This window comes from Rhipicephalus microplus, chromosome 1 (genome assembly GCF_043290135.1).
Source record: "Rhipicephalus microplus isolate Deutch F79 chromosome 1, USDA_Rmic, whole genome shotgun sequence".
NCBI lineage: Eukaryota > Metazoa > Arthropoda > Arachnida > Ixodida > Ixodidae > Rhipicephalus > Rhipicephalus microplus.
Genome location: NC_134700.1, coordinates 190,316,469 through 190,333,671, shown reverse-complemented (window position 1 = coordinate 190,333,671; position 17,203 = coordinate 190,316,469). Strand labels below are relative to the sequence as shown.

The following is a 17,203-nucleotide window of genomic DNA, read 5'->3' as shown; positions in this document are numbered from 1 at the left end:
AAACAAAATATTTTTGTAAACTGAATAACACTTTTATTCAATTCTAACAATCAAACAAAACACAATTTTTTATTTTATCTTTTAGAACGAATATAGCAAAAAAAGCATTATGTTGTTTTTTAAGACAACTACAGTTATCTCTGAGTCTCAAACGCAGCTCTCAAAGGCTGGCTAAATTATAAGCTTTTTTATATGCACGGCATAGTCGCCATGTTTTAGACGTTGAGCACACAACGCCAAATTTGTCGTTAGGTTTCGGACCGTCTAGCAACAACACGCACCACCCCCGCTCCCTTTCCCAGTCAGCGTCGTTTACGACAGGTTCGACAAAAATGGTAAGCCCCAAACAAATCTAATTTAATCTGCTTTTCTTATGCGCATTGCCTTGAAAATGGTTCACAATAAAATTAAGTAAACCTTCATGCGTTTGTGGATCCTCCAATTGACGACTTTGACGTCTCGCGCACTTGTGTATTGCCGGTTGATAGTCGCCGCACTCGCTTTCAATTTCAGGCAAAGAGGACCAAGAAGGTCGGAATCGTCGGCAAGTATGGAACCAGATACGGTGCCTCTCTTCGTAAAATGGCGAAGAAAATTGAAATAACCCAGCATGCTAAATATACCTGCACTTTCTGTGGCAAGGTGAGCAAAACGTTACCTACCGATACGTGAATCAAAAGTGCGCGTGTTCCGAGTGTTTGGTTGTGGCTCTTTTACCGCCACCAGGTCTTCTCACGAAGGCTTTTTGTGTTAGAACGAAGACGGGAAAGTGAGAAATTCTGTTGTGGTTGCTTTGTAGGATACGATGAAGCGCACCTGTGTAGGGATCTGGAAGTGTCGGTCCTGCCGCAAGACTGTAGCCGGTGGCGCCTACGTTTTCAGGTGAGCACACGCATAAGACGTGCATGATTTACGATTTTTCAGTAAGCGGTAAAAGGCTTACGTGAGCCCTATCATAAATAATTGCACTTCGAAGTCGTGCGACTTTCGTGCTGCATAGTTCGTTGTTTACAGCTGTATTTAACTGCGAGAGCCAACATTACGTAATGCTGACTTGAAGAGGACAGTCGTTGGTTCTAGGGGAGGTATGAAAGTTCGCGCATTGGCAGTTCATATGAGCGTTGCATAGGGTGTTCTTTTTGAAATTCCGTGTACTGTTACATGATGGCAAAGGGAGCTGAAACGAATTAACGATGGCTACGTACAACTATACAGTGTGTGTGTGATATTCAAATGGCAAAGCTGCATTTTTTTGGGCTCGCTAATAAGTGGTGCGACAAGCAGGTTTAAAAGTTTTGTCAATGGAAACTGGCTAGAACTCGAACGTCTAGTAGCAGTGATAACCGCTCTATTTCGACTTATCCGATGTTTTATCCGATGTTCGCATAAATGATGCCACAAACTTGCATTCTGGTTCATTGAGTTACAGAGAAAAGAGGTTCTCTACTTTTTGTTCTCCGTGAAAGGGTCGTGACACTCTTGCTACGGTCCAACAGTTTTTCTAGTGTCATAACTCTTTTTAAAAATACTTATAAACCATTGAGCTTGATCTAAGGAGCAGTAACAGTCTGTAGGGTATGGACAGTTTGCAAAAATGCTACTGCGCATGCTATAGCTCGCCTCTCGCGAGCGCCTCTTATGCGGTTGTAAAGTGGCTGGGGACTCAACTCCCCTATGGCTTTGGCATTTCGGTACCCTGAGGCGTTGCATGAGGCTGCCACCTTTGCCATTTGTGCGCACCATGCCTGTACACTTCGTCGTGTACATGTGCACAAACTACCTCGGCTAGGGCAACGTCGGGCTTCTTCGTTTTCCTTTCGAAAAGTGGTACCTACCACGAAGAGAAAACAACGCTAAAAGACGAGACTAAAGGAAGCACTGTGTTGTATGTCCTTTCTTCATCCCGCCATTTACTGCTGTTTTGTACCATCAACCTGACTAGCCCAGCTCAATCAAGCTACAAACCATTTCTGCACTGTATTGAAAAAAGAGATATGCCACAATCATTTCTGCAGGAGCAATACATTCGTAAGGTACATCAATACAGGACTGCTTTACTTTACTGCTGTTTTGTACCGTCAACCTGACTAGCCCAGCTCAATCAAGCTCCAAATCATTTTTGCACTGTATTGAAAAAGGAGATATGCCACAATCATTTCTGCAGGAGCAATACATTCGTATGGTACATCGATTATGGAGTCCTGTTCATTGGCTCTCTTGTCGGCTACGCTCAGCAGCAATCTGGCAACAAACTGACGAGATTAGCTGAGTATGCAGATATAAAAAAAAATTGTGTAAAGATGGCTGAGTATGCAGATATTAAAAATTGGTATATATTAGACATCTAAACATCAGAAGATATACATAGATGAGAGCTAAGGTGAAACAACCAGTACAAGGGGCAGTGCACACAAATTTACATTGCACCAGTTGTAAGACAACCTTCAATATTGTAAAGAAGGCGCAACCTTGAAATTTACTGCCACATAGTTTTGTGGCTAACAAAAAAAAAAAATATGAACACGTATTTCAGTGCCTTGTTGTTATTGTGCAAGTGAAAAATCATTCCTCACTATCAATGAGATCAATATGTAACCTAAGAAACCTACTAGTTCCGAATGTACAAGTTGAAAATATACGTATATTTATGGGAGGAAGGAAATATATGCTACTCTAAAGTAGGAGCATAGGAAGGACATGGTAAAACCGGTGCACGGTATGTTCGTGTAACAGGGTAGTGAGGTCGCTTGAGTAGCAACAATAAACTTTAATTTTAAGGGCAGTTGCGATCGCTGGCGGGCGTGCTATCACGGCAAGTATCAGCTGTGCGCTTTCAATGCGAAGGGACTGGGAAAAGTGCACTTCTCCCTGGAGCAGTCGTGTTTGCTCACATAAGCGCTCTGTAGGAGTTCCGGGATGTCAGATCGAAAAGAGTTGGCTGCCAGCCTTGCTTCATCTAACATTACAATTTTTCGCTAACAGACACGGATACTACAAAAAACTATTCGATAACTCCATATGCAGCGTGGCCCCACAAATGCGACACTAACTAAAAGTATGGCCCCGCCGCAGTGGTCTAGTAACTAAGGTACTCGGCTGCTGACCCGCAGGTCGCGGGTTTGATTCCCGGCTGCGGCGGCTGCATTTCCGATGGAGGCGGAAATGTTGGAGGCCCGTGTACTCAGATTTGGGTGCACGTTAAAGAACCCCAGGTGGTCAAAATTTCCGGAGCCCTCCACTACGGCGTCTCTCATAATCAAATGGTGGTTTTGGGACGTTAAACCCCTCAAATCAATCAACTAAAAGTATGGAACTGCCAACGCAAAAGTATTTTCTTATTGGTTTAGAGGGGCGAAGGCAGGCACAGCTGCCTATGCTCCTGTGGCGGCAACGCTAGCTCGTGAGGCGCTGGCCGACCTCGCACTCACCCGCGCACATTAACGAGTGATTGCTCTCACCTAGTGTGCCGTTAGCGCCGCCGCCACTACAGGCTTCGTCGGCAGCAGGGTACCTGCGGAAGATGCATGCTCGTACCAAAATGCCAAAATATGGGGGGAAATTCCTACATTGTTCGTGGGAAAAATTCTTTACATCAAGGTCGTCTTCTGCTGTTACCTTGTTACATAGAGATTGCAAATACGTGGGCTTCTGTGCAGTAACGGCAAGGAATAGGAAAGCTTCATTATGTTGAGAAATTCGTTATGTGGAGGTTATATACCAGGTCTAACTGTATTCTTCAAAGGGCCTATTGGGTGCAAGGCCTGCCACCAGAGGAGCGGGCACAGCAGTGGTTGAAACGTGCAGGGTCTTGCCTCACTCTGGCGAAGGGAAGTGGGCAGTTAAATGCATTATTTTCAACCACGACTTCGCGGTGTTGTCACTTTTGCACAACGTTGTTTCTCTCTCAATTCATATCGGTGAACTTCTAAAGACTACACAAGACAGAAAAGAGCATTATCGGTTACCGGCGGCATGATGCTTTTCTGCTTCGTGCCACGGTGCATTACATACCAGGCGCCAGGCGTAATATTCGACTTTTACCCTTGTCCCCACTTCTCAAGACCTCTTACTAAATTTGTCGTTATTTTAAGCCCATAAAATGTATACTGACCAAGAATGTTCACATCAACCACAGCAGAACATTTCAGTTCTCGCATGGGAGCCTCATTCACAATGAAAAACGGATGTGCAAGCAGTCCAGTCATGTATGATTTAAAACATGACGTGGCAACATGCGTACAGTGCTGGGCAAAGAGACTTCGAAATTGTATCGCGATATGATACAAGACATTAAGGCAAAAAGTATTGGAGATACAGATACCACCACACAAATTGTGTCCGATACGGTACTTGCCAATTGTTTCTTAAGATACTTCGACACATTTGCAAATTTGTGGTTATAGACCCCATTATAGTGAGCGTCTATGCTCAAAAACGGCGGCTTGGAAATTTCTGAAATGTGCCCAATTTTATTTTAGTGAGATGTTTGTTGGTATCTCAAAGGTTTTGTCCCAAAGCAAATTAATTTACTTCAGGAGAACTTAGTAGGGTTTTGAATTGGCAAACGTGCTCTAGGCCTGTGCTCAGATTGGGGTGCACGGTAAAGGGGCCCTGAAACACTTTTTTGAGTAACCATGAAATTGACTGGAAAAGCGTATTGCCTCAAAAGATTAACGCTGCAAAAATTTTAAGAATCTGTCCAGTACGAGCGGAGTTACAAAGATATGTCACACAATCGCATTCTCTGGTCTTGACGAAAGCGCTGGAAGCAAAGCAGGGAGGGATGATTTTTTTTCTTCGAATGCATGTTTTTTTTTAGTGTGATCGCGCGCACGCACGTGGACAAGTAGCGGCATCCCGCGGCGATCTCTGTAACGACTGAGCGCACTATGTTCAAATCAGGCAATGGCTGATAGATAGGCTTACTACGAGCGAGTTTTGGGCTTATTCCGTGATTTGTCGAAAGAAGAGGAAGCAATGTTTAGCTGACTTTGATAATTTGTTGTGAATTCTAGGCCGTGTGCTGCGTTATAATATTTGGCTCGCATGTTTTCGGGAGCCTCTACTACCGATCGGCAACGTTTTCTGACCATGCTCAAAAAGTGTTGCAGGTCCCCTTCAAAGCACCTCAGGGGGTTGAAATTTCCAGAGCCCTCCACTTTGGCTTCTCTCATAATCATGTGGTGGTTTTCGGACGTTAAACCCCACATATCAATCAATCAATCATTCAGTCAATCAGGGTCTTGAATTTGCTGCTTAACAGGACAGCACTGTAGGCACTTTGCTGACAGCGGTTTTTGCTTTGTCATTTCTGTAATTGATTGGAGCCGCTACTTAGCTTGCCGACCAGTAAGCACATTGCCATCTAGTCACACGAGCTTCAATAATAAGCGTTCGCCCGATGGTGGAAATATCGGTGTGCAGTTCCAGCTTGTCTACAAAAAAACATTTTGTAATACTGAATCATCTATTACAGCAGCGACAACATTGGTAGCAAGATTTTTTTGTGGGACATTGTGTATATAGGCAGGCCTACATAGAGCACATAAAGCTGCAATTCCTTTCCTAATTCTTCTTATCTGACAGCGTAAATCATTTTCTATACTCACTGTCGTGCTATCAATTTTCTTGAGCAAGAGGACATATGCACCTGAGGTACGCCTCAGACCTATTGTATTGTCACGTGGGGACGACTGTGACGAAAGCTGTAGTCACTGGTAGAAATGAAACTCACTAATGAAGTGACTTGAACGCGGGAAACTTAATAATTCAAAGTACAAGCAAAGTGCTCTGTACTCTGATAGCAGCAATAAAGGTCATGGGCCTTCTATAATCTGTTCATTGGCAGAACACGTCTCATATTTATGCAGCTATTAAGATTGTGCCGCAGAGAAGCTTTTGCTCATGTGAAATTTTACATAGCTGCAACTCTGAATGAGGCACGCGTGTGTGTGACTTGTGTTTGCCTCCAATTATAACAGAAAGGTTGTGGCTGCGTGACTGTAAGAATGAGCTTCGCTTCCCACAGTGTGGGAAGTCCACTTGCCCTGCGCTGCAATGGTGTTTGTGTGCTAAACAGAAATGTAAATTTGTGCATGCTTGTCATGTCAGCCACTAGCCTGTTTTTTGGGACTAACCTACAAATAATGTTGTAGTACAGTTGTATTTTTTGTGGGAAAAAAGTTTCTTTGCGTCAAGCAGGCATCAATTCCCATTTGACGCGGAATGCCTTATTACCTTTTACAAAAGCAGTTCGCTCGACCTGTATCCATATAGGTAGATGTAGCTGATGACACTGGCTGTCTGGCATTGCGAGAAGTGTAGCATTTTTTCAGAGCAGTTATTTAAGATTTTGTACAGTTAATGAAGAAGTTGCAGTAGTATTTTACTAATTTTGTTGAAGTGAAGTACAAGGACAATGAAAAAAAAAGACGCAATGCGGTTGCGTGCTGTGCGCGAAAGGGCTGGCAGAGCAATCCAACCTTGCACGTAAGGGGGATGCCTCCGCATGGTTGTGCCATGGTATGTCCTCTTGCCCAATAGCTTCTCCATTCAGATTGATGTTAGTGGAGCAGGTTTAACGGGACATTACAGAGGAACAATAACTTGGTTCATATTGTTAAACTGCACTCTGAAAACTAATATCGTTATGTTTTACTATCGTAAGTTCATTATTAGTGGAGAAAATCAAGGTTGAAGCTTCATTTTTAAATTTCATTCCACCTGACACAAGATATTTCAAAATGCAATTTTCGTATTTTCATGACATTGGAGCCATGAAATTTTCTAAACTTTTGTATGCTAGGTTTATGGCACCCACGGATGACAATGTACTTCAATTTTACCGATCAGCAGCTACGTAGGACAGACTATATGCCTTCAGAATTTGACTTCATGGTTATTGGTGTGGGAATCTCAAGGTGGCGTCTCCACCCATATGTTCTTTTTGCATGTTTTCTCGCTTATCAAGTGTTGTGTCCCATCAAGTGTTGTGTCCCAGTAAAAGTGGTGTTTTAGGTATTGTGCAAGTGTACTTTATTAATGTTCAAAACATAGTTCTGCTCTTTAGTGTCCCATTAAGCTTCAACGACCCATATAGTTTCCTAATAATACATTACAGGGCAATCTGGCACAGGTGTCTATAGATCAATAGAAGCTGCAATGCGTGGCACTTCATAGAGCACAGCAATCATGGGTATTACTACAGTGAGCAGCATGAGGTTAAACTGGCAAGCATTTTGAGAATAGCCACAATGCTTGCATCGGCTACTTCGCAGAGGCCGCTGTACGAAATAAAGTGCAAAGGGTGTGGCGCTTGTTTGTGCTAAGTATTGACATCTCGCCTCAATATTGTTGCTGTGAAACGACAGCTTTTAGAGTGTAAGTAGTTGCTAGCAGTGATATGAAATCAAATCATGCAGATCCACACCCAGTGACGCATCAGGCTGTGTAGCTGCTGAAATATTGGCTTTGACGTAACCAGCGTGGTTCGCATGCAATGCTTTTTATTATATCTAGGTGCTGCTGACTGAGTTTTTTCATTCCCTTTTTTTATTTCGTTTTTCATGCATTGTTGGTGTGTGTGTTATACCTAGCGGCCAGCGGCACGCAGTCAGCTGCCGTTTTGCAGCAATGTTAGTGAAGTTTGAGTATCAACAGACAGTGGAATAGCGCCCCTTCGGTATCGGCGGCGCCATCCTCGGTATCACGCTAGCTCAGTTTTGAGTATTTATTTGCCATGTGCTGGCATGTTCAAGGCCCACTTGTCTTAAGTTTCATTTTTTCAGCTCCGCATGGCTTCGTGTGGCCTGGAGCAAAAAGTGTAGCAAAAATGTTCAGCGATTAAAATTTGCTGCCTTAGCCTTCGCCACCTTAGCCTAGGTATGGTTTCGGAATGCTTAATTGTTATTTTGTCTTTATTTTTTATTTGTTAAATGGAGCAGAAGCGTTGCCTTCAACGACTGGTGGGACACAGATGTGCGATCCAGTGCCTACATATACAAGGTGGCCAGTGAATGTTTGTGTAGCTCGAGCAGTCTGCTTTTACTAACAGACGCTGCCTGCGTCGTCCTTGCGAGGCGGGAGATGGTTTGAAAATGCTTAATTGTTATTTCATCTTTAATATCCTTATTTACTTAGTGAAAGAGAAGCGTTCCCTTCAGTTAGTGGTGGGACACTGGTGTGCGATCCAGTGCCTACATATACAGGGTGGCCAGTGAATGGTTGTGCTGCTCGAGCAGGCGGTTTTTACTAGCAGACGTTGCCTGCATCTACCTTGAGAGGCGAGAGAAGGTGGGGGAGCAAACAGTTGGCACAAGCAAAGCGCAAGCATGAGGCACGATACGCAAGGCATGAGCATACGCAGTGGGGGTGTGGACACCGACGCATGACATTGTGCAACTATGAAATGCTCCGCATTTAAAGGCCTTTGTTTGTGCATAGACAGCGCTGCAAAACGCTCCAAGCTGCAAATATCAAAGAAACTTGAAGTAATTACATTGTCGGTCAACCAGTGTCATTGGCTAGTCGCTTGAGGCACATCCGTGCAACAAGTGACAAATTCTAGATTCGGAGAAACAAGCAATGTTTACAAGTCATCTGGTCACTCAATGGCAGCTTGTTATTTTCCTTGTGACTTTTTCATACAAAAGCGCTTGTATGGTGTCTGAGCTTGGCTGTTTTTTTTTTACCTCCTTGTTTCAACTGGAAACATTGCATGCTGTGTAGTGAATGTGGAATGTTCGGAAAGTGAACTGCTGCTAGCAACAAATCAGAGGAACAGTGCTCACTAAAAGCTAGCATCGCTTATGGTACAAACATTCAAACTTTTATATGTGCGGGATAGTCTGAAAAGCTGTATGTGCCCTTCCTGATGATGCATGTCCCATTGTAATTGGATTTGATTGATTGATATGTGGGGTTTAACGTCCCAAAACCACCATGTGATTATGGGAGATGCCGTAGTGGAGGGCTCCAAACATTTCGACCACCTGGGGTTCTGGTGCACCCAAATCTGAGCACACGGGCCTACAACATTTCCCCCTCCATCGGAAATGCAGCCGCCGCAGCCGGGATTCGATCCCGCGACCTGCGGGTCAGCAGCCATGTACCTTAGTCACTAGACCACCGCGGTGGGGCAGTAATTGGATTTGAACAGGTTGGCACAACCACACTAATGCTCTTTGTTTTCAAGTTATGTCCACTCGGGCACCCATTTAAGTGTGTCACTGAAAGCAAATACCACTCAAGAGCAGCCACATTAAGGCACCTTGTAAAAAAGGTTAGGAAACTTCTAGTTCATCTTAACAGCAACCTTTAGAAACGGGAATGAATGCGTGTCTGGCTAAGTGGCCACAAGCATTACTGCAATGGCATCAGCTGCAACCTTTCACGATGTGCACAAGGCACTTGTAGTCAACTCCGCGTTTGCTCGTAAATATGTAGCTCAATTTGTCGAAGATATGAAGCAACTGAGAACAGAATGCACGCTACACCAAGTCACCATTGGCTGTAACGAGCTCACTAACGCACAGCCAACAATTGCTGTCAGGCACGTGCAATGCCATCTTGTCTAAAGTGATACTGTCTCCCAAAAGCATTGACTTGAGTCGCATTGATAAGGTTGCCATCAGTGCTCCTAGTTTGCATTCTGTCCTCACTTGACAAGGTCCAGGTGGGGGGAGCACCAAGACTGTGGAGTAGAAAGGGAAGTTGGAAACCACCTGGTTGAAGCACGAAGCCAGAGCAAGCTTCTTAAAGGGGCCCTGAAACACATTTTCAAGGAACCATGGAATGAACTTTCTGGATGAGCTTATTACCTGACGAATTAAATGGCACAAAAATTTTTAAAATCCATCGAGCGTGAGTGGAGTCAAAAAGATTTGTGGCATGCTGCGATTGCATTCCCTCTTCTCTCGTCCCGACAAAAGCACTGGAAGCTAAGCAGGGGGGGGGGGGGGGGGGGAGGGGCAAGCGCAAAGGAAAAGGTCACGCGTGCTTCGTAACCTTGAGCACTTTTTTCTGTTTTCTTTCTCTGAATGCGCGGCTTTTTCAGTGTGATAGTGCGCACACGCATGGAGTAGTCTGTCTCCTGCAACAATCTCTGTAATGACCGAGCATGCCATGTTTAAATAAACCACTGGCTGACAGGCTTGCTACGAGTGATTTTCAGCCTTACTTTGTGATTTGTCGAGAGATTTAGCTGACTGTGATAATTTATTGTGAATTTCAGGCGGCCAGATGCGCTGTGATATTTAACTTGCGTGTTGTCGGGAAAAATTTGTCCTGGTCTGAAAATTGCACCAGGAACCAATGCCTTTCCTGGGCAGTCACTCAACAATTGTAACATAATGCTGGATTAGGAAATGTGGCTAACCTTGTAAACATTAGAGTAGGTAAAAGATGATGGATGAAAAGGGCAATTATAGGAGTGCTGACCTTACTTTGTGTATTTCTTTACTTTCAGCACCACAGCCGCTGCTACGGTGAGGAGCTCTGTGCGTCGTCTGCGGGAGACAAGGCAGCAGTAATGTGTGTAAATAAACGCTGAAAAACATAGCAAAACTTTGTGATTCATGATTTTCATGATATGGCTTGCACACTTTCATTATTCCTCTGCAAGGTTATCTGGCTCACACTTTCATGGCTCTATTTACTCCAGAAATGTCGGCGCGTAAAAAATTCTCTAACGGGCCTGTTGTGACAGAACTTCACCCGAGTGATATTTGTTGTAAAGAAGCACTCTTCACAAATCTGCTGGTCTGGTAATTAAAGTTCAGCAGGTGTTACGCTTTTGTGACTAGGGGTGTGATGATATTTAAATAGGAATATATTTTCATTTGATGCATGTTTCATTAGAAATATGCATATCTGAATTTTCTATGCAGTTGCCGGAAAGAATATTTATACAAGTAAATAGTAAGTGGTATATTCTTTATTTTAAAATGAAATTCTGCAAATATGCAATCGTTGGGTTACATTGCACTTGGTTTTTACTGCGTACTACTGTCAGGGCACATTATTGCTACATTCCTATTGTGAACAATGCACTCGTGACTTTTTTGCTATTCATGACTACAATTGAGAGCCTTCACCAGACAATAGACATAAAAATAAAGTAGACCTTTTGAACAGGTTATGCGAACCCTTTTGCATAGCGCACGTAATTACATCTTCCACTGGTCGCTACACTCGCATCTGCCATTCTGGATCCTCTTGTTTTTGGCATCGTGCCTGTACAGACGCAGAGGCATGAGCAGCGACATGCATAGTACATGTACGCCTGTCTTGCTCCATTGCTTGCTTGCCACTGCACACTTCGGGTCAGACAAGCCACACTTGCCTGTTTGTGCACACACACTTTGGCAGTAGCTGTTTTACAAGTAAACTTTGTTCAACTCGTCTCAATCATAGTAAAGATGAAAGGAGGCCTTGGCTGCACACGTGTTTTTCACTCGGAGTCGTCCTGCAGACATCCACAGAAAGATCTTTTTTAATGCAGTGTGTTTCTACTCAATGGGTCTCTGTGAGGGGACCTTGAACATAGGCACCTAAAGCCTTGAATTGCCTAATTTTTCTCCTTTACAGTGATAGAATAATGTTACGCATGTCTATATGCAGACAGCTTCAAGTATTCACTAATTGCTGAAAGCAAGATATCGCTTGTAATTCATTTAATGTATGGCAATTGGTAAACACGTTGCCCAGCCTTATAATGCAAGTTGCCTTCTACATACAAAAAGTAACTTAGCAGCTAAGCAAAGTAACTCACTGCAGTAGTTTGATTACTGGACCTGACTGTTGCATTACAATGACGTAAAGTGCAGCAACACCCACATGGGTTGAGGTGGATGGTCAAGAACCCCAGGAGGTCGGTAATCGAGCACCCTGCTACGGCATGCCTTGTAGTATTATCGTTTTGGCACGCAAGAATGAATGAGTGAACTTTTTATAAAGTCTGGCAGTTTCCTTCAGGCGAGGTAAGGGAGAGAGGGTATTAACCCCCGTCCCTTCCAACTCAGAATTTTTTTTTCTGTGTACTAAACAAAGAGGATGTCCTTTAACTCTTCACATGAGTGAGGGCATGCGCTGAAACCAAATTCTCAGTGGTTAGGGTTGCAGTTACGGCTACTATCAATTTTTTTTTTGGTGGCCGAGTTTTCCTAGGGTGCATTTGTCACCTTTTAAAAATTTACTGTGGAGCATTTTGAAGAGCCTTTTTCTCGAACCTTCAGTTGCTGTCACTTATGCACGACAGACCCAATGCCTTTGCAAATTATGTTGCACGAAGGAAATTGCACTTAAACCGAGCAAAAGTCTCGATAGGAATCATGCGCATTGCATTATTACTTGGATGTAGGTGTGTGTGAACATTAGAAGCTTCAAAACAATGAATCGAATAGCGCATATTTGAGCTACCGATTATTTTCAAATACTCGGAATATCGGCACCGATAATAGAACCCCAAAGAAACAACGCTTCTGACGAACGAAGGATAATTTTTATTTTTTATTTGGCGAATAGCCAAGATGCATGCTGTTCAAGCTTTTACAGGATTATCGGAAGAATTTCTGATTACCGGACGAGGAATGTTTAGATGAGCATTTTATAGTCGCACCTAATTTTAAATTCGGCGTCGGCAACTACACAGCACATGCTCGTGTCTCGTGCTGCATACTTGCATCTCGTGCCAACTGTTGCTCCCCCCTCCTCTCTCGTCTCGCAAGGCCAACGCAGGCACCGTCTGCTAGTAAAAACTGACTGCTCGCACTGCACAACAGTTCACTGGCCACCCCGTATATGTAAGCACTGGATCGCACATCAGCGTCCCACCACTCATTGAAGGCAGCGTTTTTCGACCATTCATTCAATAAATAAAAATAATGAAGACAAAACTACAATTAAGCATTCCCAATCCATACCCAATTACACGACATTCACGCAATAGCCCCACTATTCTGCGACACATTTATTTGAGTTCCCCCCCGTGGGAAGATGCGGGCAGCTTTTTTACATTAAAGGGGACCTGCGATACTTTTCCAAGTAATCTTTTGATGGCATTATGAAAGGAGTTCACTGCCTCACAAATTAACTGCCGAATAAATGAATACGTGGTCTTCGAACGATGGGAAAAGGCACCTGATTTCTGTCTGCTTAATTTTAGGCCACAAGGCGAAGTGCCTTGTAAGGGATAGAAGAAGGGTAATAAAAAAAGATAGTAGAAAGATATATAGATTTGCTAGCATGCGTCATGACCTTTGGCAGCTTTTCTTCGAACATGCAATGCAATGTGATTTTGAGTGCGTGCACCAGGGTGTCACAGTTGCTACCCAGCTTATGTTGCTCAAGTCAGCCAATGGCTGTAAACTCTGTGTTTATGGCAAGATTTGTCGAGAGAAGAGCAAGCAATTTATGGCCGACTTTGGAAATTAATTTTAAATTCCAAGCCGCATGCTCGGTATATTTCTGACCCACCCAGGGGAAATCGGCAGTCGCCTTTTCCTATCTCTCTCTTCCTACATCTTAGTCTTTTCTCGTCTTTAAATCTGTCCTGTCTTCTTCTTTCTTCCATTTACTTCCGATTTTTCTTGGCGGCAAGGGTTAACCTTGTGTAATTACTCAACCTTGAGTAGTTATATTTGGTTATAGTGGCAATGTACGGCTGGCGTCTGCAGCCTTATGCTATTAAGTGCTTCAGCGTCCCCTGGTTGGACTCCATGGTGGGTGGTCGCCATTGCTGCCGAACAAAAAGTACACTACTATGGGAACACCTGCATTTCCCCGTCTCCTAGATCGTCTCCCGCCTAAGAGGGGACGCACCGATGACATATCAATTTTCAGCCAACCCAGACAATGCTTTCCCAAATTCCTTGTTGTGCACAGCGAAAACCCAACAAAACAAGCCAAAGTAATATCTCCATTTCTTGTTGCTAAATCCCTGACAGAGGTCTTTGGCCCAGGATACAAGGTTACAAAGATGGCTAGCGGAGACCTTCTCCTTGAGCTGCCTGAAAAACACCACTATGAAAAACTTGGCAGTCTCGTAGCATTTGGAAATATCCCAGTATCTATTTCACCTCATAGATCAATGAACACCTCACGCGGAGTTGTTTCAGAAGCAGACCTTCTTGAAATGTCTGAACAGGAACTGCTTGAAGGGTGGAAAGAGCAAAATGTCACAGATGTGAAACGAATCGTCATCAGACGAGACAACAAAGAAATACCTACCAAACATTTAATACTCACCTTCGCATCTAGCACACTGCCTTCATCTATAGACACAGGATACATCAAACTCTCTGTCCGTCCCTACATTCCCAATCCAAGACGGTGTTATAAATGTCAACGATTTGGTCATGGCTCGCAGAACTGCCGGGGTCAGGAAACTTGTGCAAGATGTGGTAGCCACGGCCACCCATCTGATAACTATGTTACTACGCCTCACTGCGTGAATTGTGACGGGGAACACGCCGCGTATTCGCGTTCGTGTCCTAACAGGAAGAAAGAAAAAGAAATCATCACTCTTAAAGTCAAAGAAAACATCACATTCAAAGAAGCAAGACGAAGAGTGTCGCCATTTTACGGCGCAACATATGCTGATGCAGCGCGTCAGGGGGCAACGTCGCACCAGCCCTCGCCACCCCTTCGGCCTGCGCAGAGCGAGCCGTCGGCTGTGGCACCTGCCCCCAAGGCGGCTGTAGCCCAGGCTACACCGCCTACTCCCAAACAGAGACCGGAGACTCCAGAGTCTTCGGGTCTCAAGGCCTCCCCTCACCAGGCGAGGCCCAAAATCCAAACTAACAGCCCGCACGTGCGGGCATCCAGTGCCTCCGAGGAGGCAATGGATACGTCGGAATGGAACTCCTGCAGTACTTCTGCCCCAGGTTCTGACCGTGTGGTGTATGAAATGTTAAAAAACCTACCAATCGAAACACGAAAAACCTTACTTTGTTTGTACAATGCTATCTGGTTTTCTGGCGCTATCCTTACCTCCTGGAAAGAGGCTATTATTATTCCCATTTTGAAAGAGGGCAAAGACCCTTCTTTACCCTCGAGTTATAGGCCTATAGCACTTACAAGCTGCTTGTGCAAAGTCTTCGAAAAAATGATAAACTGCCGACTTGTACATTTCCTTGAAACAAATAATTTGCTCGACCCATTTCAGTGCGGGTTTCGAGAAGGTAGATCCACCACAGACCACCTTGTTCGTATCGAGGCACAGATCAGAGACGCCTTCGTCCATAAACAATATTTTCTCTCTGTGTTCCTCGATATCGAAAAGGCTTATGATACAACATGGCGTTTCGGAATTCTAAGAGACCTTTCCCACCTTGGCGTGCACGGAAGAATGTTTCACGTAGTCAAAAGTTACCTGTCAAACCGGACATTCCGTGTCCGTCTGGGCAGTGTGCTCTCCCAAACATTTGTCCAGGAAACAGGCGTGCCACAAGGTGGTGTGCTTAGTTGCACACTTTTTCTCATAAAAATAAATTCCTTGCGCTTGACCATCCCTCGCAATATGTTTTATTGCACATATGTCGATGACGTCCAGCTTGGCTTTAGGTCTTGCAATCTGGCATTGTGTGAGCGGCAGGTTCAGTTAGGTTTAAACAAGCTCCCCAAATGGGCAGAGGAAAACGGATTCCGACTGAACCCACAAAAAAGCACGTGTGTTTTGTTCTCTCGAAAGAGAGGCATGCACTCGGAACCTGACATTCGACAACGTCTGTCCGTCAAAGCCGAGCATAAATTCTTAGGCCTAATTTTGGACAACAAGTTGACCTTCGTGCCGTACATCAAGTATCTAAAAACAAAATGTTTAAAAGCCATGAATGTTTTAAAAGTGTTGTCACGTACTACTTGGGGTAGTGATAGGCAATGCCTCATGAACCTCTATAGAAGCGTCATTCGCACCCGCTTAGATTATGGGGCCGTTGTCTATCAGTCTGCTACTCAAAGTGCCTTGAAGATGCTGGACCCCGTGCACCATTTGGGCATCCGCCTTTCTACGGGTGCGTTTCACACCAGCCCCGTAGAAAGCCTTTACGTTGAGTCAAATGAGTGGTCGCTTCATCTGCAAAGAACCTACATGTCCTTTGTTTACTTCCTTAAGGTGAAAGCAGACAAGGAGCACCCCTCATACTCTACAATTAATGATTTGTCGAGCTCAACTCTGTTTCAAAACAGGCCTTCGATGAGGCAGCCCTTCTCAGTTCGCCTGAAGTGTCTAGCTCAAGAAACTGCAGTGTCACTTGAACACAGTTTAATGGCTCCTGTAGCATACCCGCCACCGTGGCAGTGGCAGACTATAGAATGCGATGTGTCTTTCCTGGAAGTTACAAAACATGCACCTATTGCCCATATCCGAAAATACTTTTTGGAACTTCAACAGAAATACACACGTCCTGAGTTCTTCACAGATGCCTCCAAGACTAACTCCTCTGTGTCCTACGCTGCTGTCGGCCCATCCTTTTCGGATGCTGGCCCTCTACATCCATGCACAAGTATCTTCACAGCGGAAGCTTACGCGATACTTGTGGCAGCTAAACACATCAAACAATTACAAATACAAAAAGCAGTAATTTATACAGACTCCTTCAGTGTCGTAACGGCTCTGCACACTCTTAAAAAACACAAAAACCCAGTCTTTGTCTCACTTTACTCCATTTTATGCACACTCTACACACTCAAACAACATGTTGTAGTGTGCTGTCGGCCCATCCTTTTCGGATGCTGGCCCTCTACATCCATGCACAAGTATCTTCACAGCGGAAGCTTACGCGATACTTGTGGCAGCTAAACACATCAAACAATTACAAATACAAAAAGCAGTAATTTATACAGACTCCTTCAGTGTCGTAACGGCTCTGCACACTCTTAAAAAACACAAAAACCCAGTCTTTGTCTCACTTTACTCCATTTTATGCACACTCTACACACTCAAACAACATGTTGTAGTGTGCTGGGTGCCAGGGCACCGTGAGATTCAAGGCAACGTGAGGGCGGATCAGCTCGCTGCATCCGTCCATGAGAGCACTGCCATTACATCCATATCAATCCCGGCCCTGGATCGTAAGCCGTCTTTCAAACGAAACCTCCGGGACTACTGGCAGAGCAAGTGGGATACACACACACAAAACCAACTACACATTATTAAGCCACACCTTGGTCATTGGCTGCCTGTATCGAAATCGCGTCATACAGA

At 44.3% G+C, this 17,203-nt stretch overlaps 1 protein-coding gene across 1 annotated transcript; it reads left to right on the top strand.

Moving 5' to 3' along the window:
- The first annotated feature begins 207 nt into the window (after nucleotides 1-207).
- On the top strand, nucleotides 208-10,563 carry RpL37A (ribosomal protein L37A). The gene is made up of 4 exons (XM_037433989.2): nucleotides 208-335; nucleotides 514-642; nucleotides 800-882; nucleotides 10,466-10,563. Exons 1-4 carry the CDS (start codon nucleotides 333-335, stop codon nucleotides 10,527-10,529), a joined length of 279 nt encoding a protein of 92 aa, XP_037289886.1. The 5' UTR covers nucleotides 208-332; the 3' UTR covers nucleotides 10,530-10,563.
- The last annotated feature ends 6,640 nt before the right edge of the window (nucleotides 10,564-17,203 follow it).

Coding starts and splice junctions, on each gene's coding strand:
- RpL37A (XM_037433989.2), top strand. Junction 643..799: donor CCTGCACTTTCTGTGGCAAG/GTGAGCAAAACG, acceptor GTTGCTTTGTAG/GATACGATGAAGCGCACCTG. Junction 883..10,465: donor GGTGGCGCCTACGTTTTCAG/GTGAGCACACGC, acceptor CTTTACTTTCAG/CACCACAGCCGCTGCTACGG.